Source organism: Hyperoodon ampullatus (assembly GCF_949752795.1).
Source record: "Hyperoodon ampullatus genome assembly, chromosome: 2".
NCBI classification, from domain to species: domain Eukaryota; kingdom Metazoa; phylum Chordata; class Mammalia; order Artiodactyla; family Ziphiidae; genus Hyperoodon; species Hyperoodon ampullatus.
In genome coordinates, this window is record NC_136915.1 from 69,654,206 (window position 1) to 69,668,046 (window position 13,841).

The 13,841-nt window shown below is 37.7% G+C and overlaps 1 protein-coding gene across 1 annotated transcript in view; it reads left to right on the top strand.

Moving 5' to 3' along the window:
* The window catches only part of IFI44 (interferon induced protein 44), a gene marked incomplete at both ends in the record, with an annotated part of 39,844 nt that overhangs the window by 21,440 nt on the left and 4,563 nt on the right, over positions 1 to 13,841 (top strand). The window contains 1 exon segment of the mRNA XM_079721141.1: positions 13,428 to 13,468. Within this exon segment, the coding sequence (XP_079577267.1) occupies positions 13,428 to 13,468 (41 nt within the window).

Genomic DNA, 13,841 nt, shown 5'->3' on the forward strand with positions numbered 1-13,841 from the left:
CTTTTTGAAAAGTGTCAGAAACACAGTAAGCAGTAAATAAATGCCTATTATTATTCATCTTTCCCTTCTGTAATATTCCACCCCATACACCTCTCTACCACCTGACAATCAAGAATTGATTTCTTGGAGATATTGGTTCAAGATGGCGTAGTGGAAGGACGTGCTCTCACTCCCTCTTGTGAGAGCACTGGAATCACAACTAACGGCTGAACATTAATCCACAGAAAGAGACTGGAACTCACCAAAAAATATACCCCACATCCAAAGACAAAGGAGAAGCCACAACGAGATGGTAGGAGGGGCGCAATCACAATAAAATCAAATCCCATAACTGCTGGGTGGGTGACTCACAAACTGGGGAACACTTATACAACAGAAGTCCACCCACTGGAGTGAAGGTTCTCAGCCCCACGTCAGGCTTCCCAATCTGGGGTCCTGACAAAAGGAGAAGGAATTCTTAGAGAATCAGACTTTGAAGGCTAGTGGGATTTGATTGCAGGACTTCGACAGGACTGGCGGAAACAGAGACCCCACTCTTGGAGGGCACACACAAAGTAGTGTGCGCATCGGGACCTAGGGGAAGGAGCAGTAACCCCATAGGAGACTGAACCAGACCTACTGGCTAGTGCTGGAGGGTCTCCTGCAGAGGCAGGGGGTGGCTGTGTCTCACTGTGAGGACAAGGAAACTGGCAGCAGAGGTTCTGGGAAGTATTCCTTGGCATGAGTCCTCCCGGAGTCTGTTATTGACCCCGCCAAGGAGCCCGGGTAAGCTCCAGTGCTGGGTCGCCTCAGGCCAAACAATCAATAAGGAGCGAATTCAGCCCCACCCATCAGCAGACAAGGAGAGTAAAGTTTTACTGAGTTCTGCCCACCAGAGCAACAGCCAGCTCTACCCACCACTAGTCTCTCCCATCAGAAAGCAAACCACATTCAAAGAAAGATAGACAAGATGAAAAGGCAGAGCTATATACCAGATGAAGGAACAAGATAAAACCCCAGAAAAACAACTAAATGAAGTGGAGATAGGCAAACTCCCAGAAAAAGAATTCAGAATAATGATAGTGAAGGTGACACAGGACCTCGGAAAAAGAATGGAGGCAAAGATCGAGAAGATGAAAGAAATGTTTAAAAAAGAACTAGAAGAATTTAAGAACAAACAAACAGAGAAGAACAATAAAATAACTGAAATGAAAAATACACTAGAAGGAATCAATAGCAGAACAACTGAGGAAGAAGAAGAGATAAGTGACCTGGAAGAGAGGATGGTGGAATTCACTGCTGTGGAACAGAATAAAGAAAAAAGAATGAAAAGAAATGAAGACAGCCTAAGAGACCTCTGGGACAACATTAAATGCAACAACATTTGCATTATAGGGGTCCAAGAAGGAGAAGAGAGAGAGAAAGGACCTGAGAAAATATTTGAAAAGATTATAGTCAAAAACTACCCTAACATGGGAAAGGAAATAGCCACCCAAGTCCAGGAAGCACAGAGAGTCCCATACAGGATAAACCCAAAGAGAAACACACTGAGACACATAGTAATCAAATTGGCAAAAATTAAAGACAAAGAAAAATTATTGAAAGCAGCAAGGGAAAAACAACAAATAACATACAAGGCAACTCCCATAAAGTTAACAGCTGATTTCTCAGCAGAAACTCTACAAACCAGAAGGGAGTAGCATGACATATTTAAAGTGATGAAAGGGAAGAGCCTACAACCAAGATTACTCTACCTGGCAAGAATCTCATTTAGATTTGATGGAGAAATCAAAAGCTTTACAGACAAGCAAAAGCTAAAAGAATTCAGCACCACCAAATCAGCTCTACAACAAATGCTAGGGGAAATTCTCTAAATGTGAAACACAAGAGAAGAAAAGGATCTACAAAAACAGACCCGAAACAATTAAGAAAATAGTAATAGGAACATACATATTGATAATTACCTTAAACATGAATGGAATAAATGCTCCAACCACAAGACACAGGCTCACTAAATGGATACAAAAACAAGACCCATAGATATACTGTCTATAAGAGACCCACTTCAGACCTAGGGACAGATACAAACTGAAAGTGAGGGGATGGAAAAAGATATTCCATGCAGATGGAAATCAAAAGAAAGCTGGAGTAGCAATTCTCATATCAGACAAAATAGACTTTAAAAGAAAGACTATTACAAGAGACAAAGAAGGACACTACATAATGATCAAGGGATCAAACCAAGAAGAAGATATAACAATTATAAATATATATTTACCCAACATAGGAGCACCTCAATACATAAGGCAACTGCTAACAGCTATAAAAGAGGAAATCAACAGTAACACAATAATACTGGGAGACTTTAACACCTCACTTACACCAATGGACAGATCATTCAAAATGAAAATTAATAAGGAAACACAAGCTTTAAATTATACAATAGACCAGATAGATTTAATTAATATTTATAGGACATTCCATCACAAAACAGCAGGTTACACTTTCTTCTCAAGTGCACAACAAACATTCTCCAGAATAGGTCACATATTGGGTCACAAATCAAGCCTCAGTAAATTTAAGAAAATTGAAATCATATCAAGCATCTTTTCTAACTGCAATGCTCTGAGATTAGAAATCAATTACAGGGGAAAAATATTAAAAACACAAACACATGGAGGCTAAACAATACGTTAGTAAATAACCAAGAGATCACTGAGGAAATCAAAGAGGAAATCAAAAAATACCTTGAGATAAATGACAATGAAAACACAGCGATCCAAAACCTATGGGATGCAGCAAAAGCAGTTCTAAGAGGGAAGTTTATAACAATACAAGCCTACCTTAAGAAACAACAAACATCTCAAATAAACTATCTAACCTTACACCTAAAGGAACTAGGGAAAGAAGAACAAACAAAACCCAAAGTTAGTAAAGGAAAGAAATCATAAAGATCAGATCAGAAATAAATAGAAAGAAAGAAAACAATAACAAAGATCAATAAAACTAAAAGCTGGTCCTTTGAGAAGATAAACAAAGTTGATAAACCATTAGCCAGACTCAAAAGAAAAAGAGGGAGAGGACTCATATCAATAAAATTAGAAATGAAAATGGAGAAGTTACAACGGACACCGCAGATATACAAAGGCACCCTAAGAGACTAACACGAGAAACTCTATGCCAATAAAATGGACAACCTGGAAGAAATGGACAAATTCTTAGAAAGGTATAACCTTCTAAGACTGAACCAGGAAGAAATAGAAAATACGAACAGACAAATCACAAGTAATGAAATTGAGACTGTGATTAAAAATCTTCCAACAAACAAAAGCTCAGGACCAGATGGTTTCACAGGTGAATTCTATCAAACATTTAGAGAAGAGCCAACAACAATCCTTTTCAAACTCTTCCAAAAAAATTACAGAGGAAGGAACACTCCCAAACTCATTCTATGAGGCCACCATCTCCCTGATACCAAAACCAGACAAAGATAGTATAAAAAAAGAAAATTGCAGACCAATATCACTGATGAATATAGATGCAAAAATCCTCAACAAAATACTAGCAAACAGAATCCAGCAACACATTAAAAGGATGATACACCATGACCAAGTGGGATTTATCCCAGAGATGCAAGGATTCTTCAATATATGCAAATCAATCAATGTGATACACCATAGTAACAAATTGAAGAATGAAAACCATATGACCATCTCAATAGATGCAGAAAAACCTTTTGACAAAATTCAACACCCATTTATGATAAAAACTCTCCAGAAAGTGGGCATAGAGGGAAGAAGCTACCTCAACATAATAAGGGCCATATACAACAAACCCACAGCAAACATCATTCTCAATGGTGAAAAACTGAAAGCATTTCCTCTAAGATCAGGAACAAGACAATGATGTCCACTCGCACCACTATTATTCAACATAGTTTTGGAAGTCCTAACCATGGTAATCAGAGAAGAAAAAGAAATTAAAGAATACAAATTGGAAAAGAAGAAGTAAAACTGTCACTGTTTGCAGATGACATGATACTATACATAGAGAATCCTAAAGATGCCACCAGAAAACTACTAGAGCTAATCAAAGAATTTGGTAAAGTTGCAGGATACAAGATTAGTCACAGGAATCTCTTGCATTCCTATACATTAATGATGAAAAATCTGAAAGAGAAATTAAGGAAACACTCCCATTTACCATTGCAACAAAAAGAATAAAATACCTAGGAATAAACCCACCTAGGGAGACAGAAGACCTGTATGCAGAAAACTATAAGACACTGATGAAAGAAATTAAAGATGATACAAGCTGATGGAGAGATATACCATGTACTTGGATTGGAAGGATCAATGTTGTGAGAATGACTATATTACCCAAAGCAATCTACAGATTCAGTGCAATCCCTATCAAATTACCAATGGCATATTTTACAGGACTAGAACAAAAAAATCTTAAAATTTGTGTGGAGACACAAAAGACCCTGAATAACAAAAGCAGTCTTGAGGGAAAAAAATGGAGCTAGAGGAATCAGTCTCCCTGACTTCAGACTATACTACCAAGCTACAGTAATCAAGACAATATGGTATTGGCACAAAAACAGAAATATAGATCAATGGAACAGGATAGAAAGCCCAGAGATAAACCCACACACCGATGGTCAACTAATCTATGACCAAAGAGGCAAGGATATACAATGGAGAAAAGACAGTCTCTTCAATAAGTGGTGCTGGAAAAACTGGACAGCTACATGTAAAAGAATGAAATTAGAACACTCCCTAACACTATACACAGAAATAAACTCAAAATGGATTAGAGACCTAAATGTAAGACTGGACACTATAACACTCTTAGAGGAAAACATAGGAAGAACACTCTTTGACATAAATCACAGCAATACCTTTTTTGATCCACTTCTTAGAATAATGGAAATAAAAACAAAAATAAACAAATGGGACCTAATGAAACAAAAGTTTTTGCACAGCAAAGAAAACTACAAACAAATCAAAAAGACAACCCTCAGAATGGGAGAAAATATTTGGAAACAAATCAATGGACAAAGGATTAATCTCCAAAATATATAAACAGCTCATGCAGCTCAATATTAAAAAAAACAAACAACCCAATCCAAAAATGGGCAGAAGACCTAAATAGACATTTCTCCAAGGAATACATACAGCGAGCCAAGAAGCACATGAAAAGCTGGTCAACATCATTAATCATTAGAGAAATGCAAATCAAAACTACAATGAGGTATCACCTCACACCGGTTGGAATGGGCATCATCAGAAAATCTACAAACAACAAATGCTGGAGAGGGTGTGGAGAAAAGGGAACCCTCTTATACTGTTGGTGGGAATGTAATTGATACAGCCACTATGGAGAACAGTATGGAGGTTCCTCAAAAAAGTAAAAAGAGAACTACCATACGACCCAACAATCCTACTACTGGGCATATACCCTGAGAGAACCATCATTTAAAAAGACATATGCACCCCAATGTTCATTATAACACTATTTACAATAGCCAGGACATGGAAGCAACCTAAATGCCCATTGACAGAGGAGTGGATAAGGAAAATGTGGTACATATATACAATGGAATATTACTCAACCATAAAAGTGAATGAAATTGGGTCATTTGTAGTGACGTGGACAGATCTAGAAAGTGTCATACAGAATGAAGTAAGTCAGAAAGAGAAAAACAAATATCGTATATTAACGCATATATGTGGAACCTAGAAAAATGGTACAGATGAACCGGTTTGTGGGGCAGAAATTGAGACACAGATGTAGAGAACAAACATATGGACACCAAGGGGGGAAAGTGACGGGGTGGTGGTGGCGGTGTGATGGATTGGGAGATTGGGATTGACATATATACACTAATATGTATAAAATGGATGACTAATAAGAACCTGCTCTACAAAAAATAAATAAGATTAAATAAAAAATAAGAATTGATTTCTCTGTCATTTGCATTCTGCTGACTTTTTGTAGATACTGTTCAAGCATTATCACACTATATGTTAATTATTTAGCTATATGGCCATGTCCCTGGCACTCTGCTCTTTGTGGGCAGTTCAATTAGTATAGTTTCTTCACATAATAGATGTTCAATAATGTTTGGGGAGTTTAAATGAAATGATTAGAAAATATGAAGATTGATGGGATGTGAACCTTATTCATGAAAATCGGTTGAGAACAACAACAAAACAACTACAATAGACCCTTGAACAACACAGGTTGGAACTGTACAGGTCCACTGATATGCAGATCTTTTTCAATAAATATACTGGAAATTTTGGGGGAGATTTGCACCAATTTGAAAAAACTTGCAGACAAACAGTGTAGTCTAGAAATATAAAAAAAAAGAAGAAAAAGTTAAGTATGTCATGAATGTATAAAATATATATAGATACTAGTCTATTTTATCATTTACAACCATCAAATATGCACAAATGTATTATAAAAAGTTAACATTTATCAAAACTTATTCATAAAACACTTACAGACTCTACTTGGTGCCATTTGCAGCCGAGAGAAATGTAAACAAATGTAAAGATGCGGTATTAAACTGTAACTGTGTAAAATTAACAGCAGTACATACTGTGCTATCATATTAATTTCATAGCCACCTCCTGTTGCTGTTTAGGTGAGCTCAGATGTTGCGAGTATTGTGTAAAATGCCAAGTGATGCTAATCATCTCTGCATGTGCAGTTCCTCTCTGGTAAATTTTGTATCATGGTAAAAAGTGATCTCTCCCAGTTCTTGCATGGTTTTCATCATGTTTAGTGCAATACTGTAAACCTCGAATAACACCATAGGATCCATACAAAGTGCCACTAGTGAGGCTGGAAGTGCTCCCAAGAAGCAGAGAAAAGTCATGATATTACAAGAAAAATTTGAATGGCTGGGTATGTACCCTAGATTGAGGTCTGCAGCTGCTGTTGCCTGCCATTTTAAGATAAATGAATCCAGCGTAAGGACCACTGTAAAAAAAGAAAAGGAAAATCGTGAAGCCATCGCTGCAGCTACATCAGCAGGCAGGAAAACCTTGCACTTTTTGCAAAATACCTTTTTATCTTGTATTGAAAATGCAGCTTTTATGTGGGTACAGGCATATCTACAGACTCTAAAGTGATTTTTTAAAAAAGCTAAATCATTATATGACAACCAAAAGCCAAAGGAAGGTGAAGGATCTAAAGCTGTAGAATTTAATGTCAGCAAAGGATGATTTGATAATTTTAGGAAGAGGTGTGGCTTAAAAAATGTCAAGATAACAGGAGAACCAGCTTCTGCTGACCAAGAGGCAGCAGATGAATTCCCAGATGCCATTAAGAATATCATTGAGGAGAAAGGATTCTCCTGAATGCTTTTCTTTTCTTTTTTTTCTGAATGGGTTTTTAATGCAGATGAAAGTGCCCTATTCTGGTGGAAAAAATGTCACAAAAGGCATTTATTTGTAAGGAAGAAAAGTGAGCACTAGGATTTAAGGCAGGAAGGGATAGGCTAACTCCACTGCTTGTGCAAATGCGGTCGGGTTTATGATAAGTACTGCCCTTATCTATAAAGCTGCTAATATCTGAGTCTTGAAGGGAAAAGATAAACACCAACTGTCTGTCTTGGTTGTACATCAAGAAGGCCTGGACCATGAGAATTCTTTTTCTGGATTGGTTCCATTGATGATTTGTCCCTGAAGAAAATACCTTGCCTGTAAGGGATTGCCTTTTAAAGTTCTTTTGATATTGGACAAGGTCCCTGGCCACCCAGAGCCTCATGAGTTCAACATCAAAGTTGCTGAAGTGGTCTCCTTGCCACCAAACACAACATCTCAAAGTCAACCTCTAGATCAGGGTGTCGGAAAGACCTTTAAGGCTCATCACACACAGTATGCTATGGAAAGGATTGTCAGCACTATGGAAGAGAATCCTGATGGAGAGAACATCGTGAAAGTCTGGAAGGATTACACCTTCCACTGAAGATGCTATTGTTATTATAGAAAATGTTGTGAAAGCCATCAAGCCCAAAACAATAAATTCCTGCTGGAGAAAACTCTGTCCAGATGTTGTGCATGACTTCACAGGATTTATGACAGAACCAGTCATGGAAATCCTGAAAGAGATTGTGGCTATGACAAAAAAGGTGGGAAGTAAAGGGTTTCAAAATATGGATCTTGGAGAAATTCAAGAGCTAATAGACACCACACCAGAGGAATTAACAGAAGATGACTGAATGCTTCTGAACCAGGGCCAGACAATTAGGAAGAAGATGTAGAAGAAGCAGTGCCAGCAAACAAACTGACATTGGACATTCCGTTTGAAGTGTTCTGATTTTTCAAGACTGCTTTTGCATTTTTTTACGACGTGGATGGGCCCTTCTATGAAATGGGTACTGAAACCAAAGTGAAAAACAGTAGGGGGATTGATTCCATCTAGAAACAGTTTTAGAGAAATGAAAAAGCAAAAGTCAGACAGAAATTAGCATGTAGTTCCATAAAGTTACACAGAGTGTGCCTGCCTCTCCTGCCCTCCCCCTCCCCCTCCTCCATCTCTTCCCTCTCTGCCGCTGCTGATATAGCAAGATGAACCCCTTCTCCCCCGCAGCCTTCTCAACGTGGAGACAACAAGGGTGAAGACCTTTATGATGATCCACTTCCACTTAACGAAGAGTAAATGATCATCATGCCGTACAGTTAATGAACTTATCTGCTGTGTGTATGTGAGTGTCTTCATGTGAAAATCTAGTAACCGTATGACAAGAACCATAGGAGAGCTTTTTGTGTCATCACCATCAACATCACCTAAGTATTCATCGGGTAGAACATGGTGCACCAGACTTGTATTGAAATGGACAGCATATCTTACATAGGCATAAGGTTAGTAATATTTAACATAAAATTGACAGCGTGTTAGTTTTCTTACTGTTTTATAACTTTGCTTTCAAAGAATTACATTACCATACAGTATGCCCCTCTCTCTCATTCTTGGAAAAACTGTGTATCAGCCTATCATCACAGGTAGGTGGTTTCTAAAAAAAAAAGTAACAATGTTTCTAATACTGTATTATGAATAAGACTATAGTATTGTATGTCATAAAATTTTATAATGATTCATTCACTAGTGCATAGGCTAGGCTACCATGAAGAAATCATACTGCTGCTTCTTCATTATCAATGCACGAATCATTATACTTGTAAATAAATATGTATTTTTCACATTATCTTTTCATTGTGAAGGCTAGTGATAGTAATACATAGAACATCTATTGTGTTTTGTATCATATAAGACAATATTGATATACATACTGTCAGACAGATGATTCATCCTGTAAACAAACCATGTAAACTTATAGTATTGATAAATACAGTACAGTACTGTAAGTGTATTTTTCTTCCATATAATTTTCTTAATTTCTTTATTTCTTAATAAAATTTTCTTTTCTCTAGCTTACTTTATTGAATGAATACAGTATATAAAACATATAACATACAGAATATGTGTTAACTGACTGTTTATGTTATTGGTAAGACTTCCACTAACAGTAGGTTATTTGTAGTTAAGTTTTGGGGGAATCAAAAGTTATACTCAAATTTTCATCTGTGTGTGGGGTCTTGGCACCCCTAACACCAGCGTTGTTCAAGGGTCAGCTGTACTTTTAAATGTAGAGGACTAAGGTAGGGAAAGGCAAAGAAAGGTGGAGCAAAGTCAGTCTTAATGGCCATCTGTACTTATCAGACTCCTGGCAAAAAATAGAAGCAACTCTGGGTCTTTTAAGCAAAGTGATGGGAAAGCTGAGAAGTCAAATGAAGGATAGAGAAACAAGCCATAGGTTAGCCATTTAGGGGAGCCAAAGCTTTACCTTTGCTGATCTTAAGTTTTCATCTGGGGTTCCTTAACAAAAAGATTAACAAGAGGAAAATAGTTTATTTACCTGTGCTGTGCACATCATGGAGGAGAAACCTCAATGAAAAGTAACTCAGAACTGTGGCTTAGAACTCCAGCTTATATAGTATCTTCAACAAAGAACAATACATTTGTAGAGAAATAGCAGGACAAAGGAAAGCAGTTTTAGGCTTCTAAGGATGGCAAACTGTGGGAAGGTAAATATTTAGGAGGGAACTAATAAAGTGAGGTTTGTGTGCAGATTGCTCTGGTGCTGTCTCTGAGCTGATAAGAGTCTGTCTCCAGTAAAGGGAGAATTTGTATCCTGCCTTCAGACAGAAAAGGGGAGGGTAGAGAGAGCTTTTCCTACTTCTTAGCTGACTTTAACTCAAAAGAATTTTTATGTCAGAGAGGCGTATTTGGGGTGACATATCCTGATTTCCTTCAGGTGAAAGAGGAAGCTGCTACCACCCTTAAGGCAGAGAGGACAATGTGATGAGATGGTGTTACCAGAACCAAGAAGCCAAAGCTCTTTGGAGGAAACTCAACTAAGTGGGGGCTTCCTGGTGAGAAGTGAAACTGCACAGGGTGGACTGTCCCATGGAAGATGGAGACATGAAGACATAGTTGCTGTCAGAGTTCACACCCAAGAGTGAGAAAGGAGCAGACAGAGCCCAGATCTCTGCACTACTGCCCTCCAGTCTCTAGCAGGTATCTCCCACTGGCCAAACTCAGCTGTAAACTAGATAAGGTTGGAGCCTTGATAAAGCAGTCTGCAGGGGCAGGCTTTTCTATGATATGGAGGGGAATTGGATGCAAGCCTGAGGAATAGATCTGAAGGCAAATATACAGCTGACCATCTTCTAACTTCTTTTCTTCCTCAAAACTTACATTCCTACTTCTGTTTTTCTGGCCATTCCTAAACACAGGTTAACTGTCATGCCTTTACTACTATTCCTGCAACACAGAACACAATCTCTATGCTTTTTTCCCGTTAGAATTTAACCAATTGTTTAAAGCCCAGTCGGAATGCCACACCATTTTAAAACTTTTCTCTTACTATCAGTTAAATAGAGTATTCCATCGGTACTTTATAGTACTTTGATTATGTTTCTCTTGTAGCAGTAATTTTTGCTTTACAGTATAGTGATTTAAGTATAGGTCCTTTTCTCTTAATATTAAAAACATATTTGGCTATTGCTTGACTAAAAATCCCCACAGGTTCAACACTTTCTTTAGTGCCAAAATCAGTGTGGACTGTGAACTGTGAGGACATTACCTAAGATGGTCTTGCGTCCACTTATAGCCCAGGGACCATGGCATACACTATCTCCCTCTGGACACCAGGAAGGACTTCCATTAGCTCAGAAATGGGAGCTAACTTTCTCCCTGAGGCATGGAGAGATTGAAACTACAATGGATGTCAAGATTTTGTCCTCACCCTCTTTGGAGAATTCACCATCCTGGCACGAGTCTAATTTATTTAGGGGAAAAAAAAGTGCATTGAATTTTTTTTAAAAGATCATTTTCTTCTTCTAAATATAGAAGGTTTCCATCTCTTTTTCAGAACAAGGCTACAGAGGGTGAGAAAGTTATGACCAGTATGCTTTTCCTTAACCAGCGGTTATGATTTATTAACACAAATGTTAGGGTTGGTCAGTAACCACGGTATCTGTAGCTTCAAACCACATATTTCCCAGTGCATCGAACTACAATTTTCCCAGCATTGTAGGAGGAGATAAATTCACCTGTTTAATACCATTCTTTATTGATCATCCATGTACCATGAACTGTGCAAGTGTCTTGGGTAGGTCATTCTGGACAAAGTTCGGTCACGCTGATAGCTGGATGGTGAGCCAGTTGCTTTCAGGGATGTGGACTGGAGCTGTTGAGGGCCCAGCTTAGTTTAAAATGACATAGTCTAACTGCATCACAGCAATGCCAAGGGCATGCATTTCAACATACAGTCTTCAGTCATTCCAAGATCTCAGTATCTAGAAACTTGAAACTATTCTGTAATCTCCACAAACTTGAGATATTCTTCAGGAGTCTCAGACTATTTGTTTTTGAGACTTATTCCTTTACTGTTCTAATTTTGCTCCTTTCCCAGGCATATTTTGTTTTTAAAACATTTAGCATTCATCTGGGCTACATTTTCTATGCATTCCATATGCATGGAAAATATGCTTACCCTGAAAATCATGTAAATTGTAAGTTATAAGAATGGGTTCCTAGCTGTAGTCAAGAAAATTGATTCCTTCCAACCTTCATGATTATTATTCATTAGAATCTCCACTGTGTAGGGTATTGTTCCAGATTCCAGAGTTTGAGGGGTGTAACATTAAAATTGTACTCTGGAAGCATAGAGTCAACATTTTGCTCTATTGTTAAGTAGCTCTGAGATTTGAGGTTAATTTCTTTACTTCTGTAAGATTTAGTTCTTTCATTTTTAAAGTTAGGAGCTTGGACTTCACAAGATTAATTGTGAGCTCTTTTCCAGGTCTGAAAATCTGTGATATTATAATGATAAAAATCCTGATATAAATATTTTCATATATGGGACAGGCAGTTAAAACTATAAAGTATATCCCTCTGACACATGAGGTTCTAAATGATATAACTTGATGTTGAAAGTATCTTCACTGTGCGAGTGATGGGAGAAATCCTTAAAAAAGGACATTGACACCTTAAGTTGCAAACCATCCTTCTGTGACTTTTCTCTCACCTTTTCATAGTTTTCTATTCGAAACAAGTGTTATCACAATTTGTGGCCAAGTAGGATCAAAGTAGGATATAAAAATCGATCCATGTTTATACTGTTTTCATACATCATTTAAAATTACCAAGTGATGCACCAAATATCTGTAATTGGTTCCAGTCTGTCTTTTTGGGCTCAAATGACATCACTGTATGTCCAGAGAAGTGAAAATATCATATCATTACTTCAACCAGGTTAAGTCTGTGACCAAGAAGAGACAAGTTCATAATTGGCAATGAGACCTGGGCAGGGGGAGGAGAGGAGAATGACAGTCCATGCGGAGAGTGAGAAGAAGGCAGAGCAGTGGGAGAGAGGACTGGGAAACTGGGAACCTGATTGCACTGAGAAAGAATGATCTCACAGCTCCCTGGGAGCTTCAACAGTGATCGTTGATCAGGATGATGGCTAGGTGGCTCTGTTCAGCTGCTCATTTCATGTTTTCTCTTTTTTGCTATTAGTCACAAAATGAATCGGTTGCATTAGAGTCAGTGTAAATAATAAAACCACAATACATTAACTGTGTTTTCCCCGCACAACATTTATTATTGTTGTTTTCCCTTAATGCCAGTTATTATACATATATTTCAGAAATTTAGAATAATATACAGGATTTTGAGACAAAGACTCATAAGGTCTAATTGTAATCCATCCGCTCTTTTGAATCATCATTTATTAATTTACATGACACTTCAGGGTAATCAAATCCCTTTACCAAAACCAAAGTTATGGAAAGTGATCAGTGCACTGTAAAACTAAGTTTAAAATATCTGAAGAAAAACATCATTTACTTCATTCTTCTCAGGTGCCTGCCACAAAGTACCTGCATATGCCAGCAGTGGAGAATCAGGGATCTTGGCTGTATCAGCCTTCAACAAAAACTGCCTCCATCTCTGAGAGTCCTTCCTAAAAATGACTCATTAAGAGGGCTTCTACCTAGGCTCAAATGGGTGACCCACTCTTGTAGTGTGGTATTTTCTTACAGGAGTTATGAAAATGCATCAGAAAAGGCACTCACACTTAAATGCTCAAGTGATTTCCACTCAATGTTCCAAAATTATTTAATGGGAAAATATAGCCTTTTAAAAAACAATCCTGGAATAAATGGAGAAACAAATGCATGGGGAAAAGAAACTCCACCTCACCCCATATGCAAACATGAACTCAAAATGAGTCATAAAGTTAAATGTTAGAGCTAAAAGTATTAAATTTCTAGAAG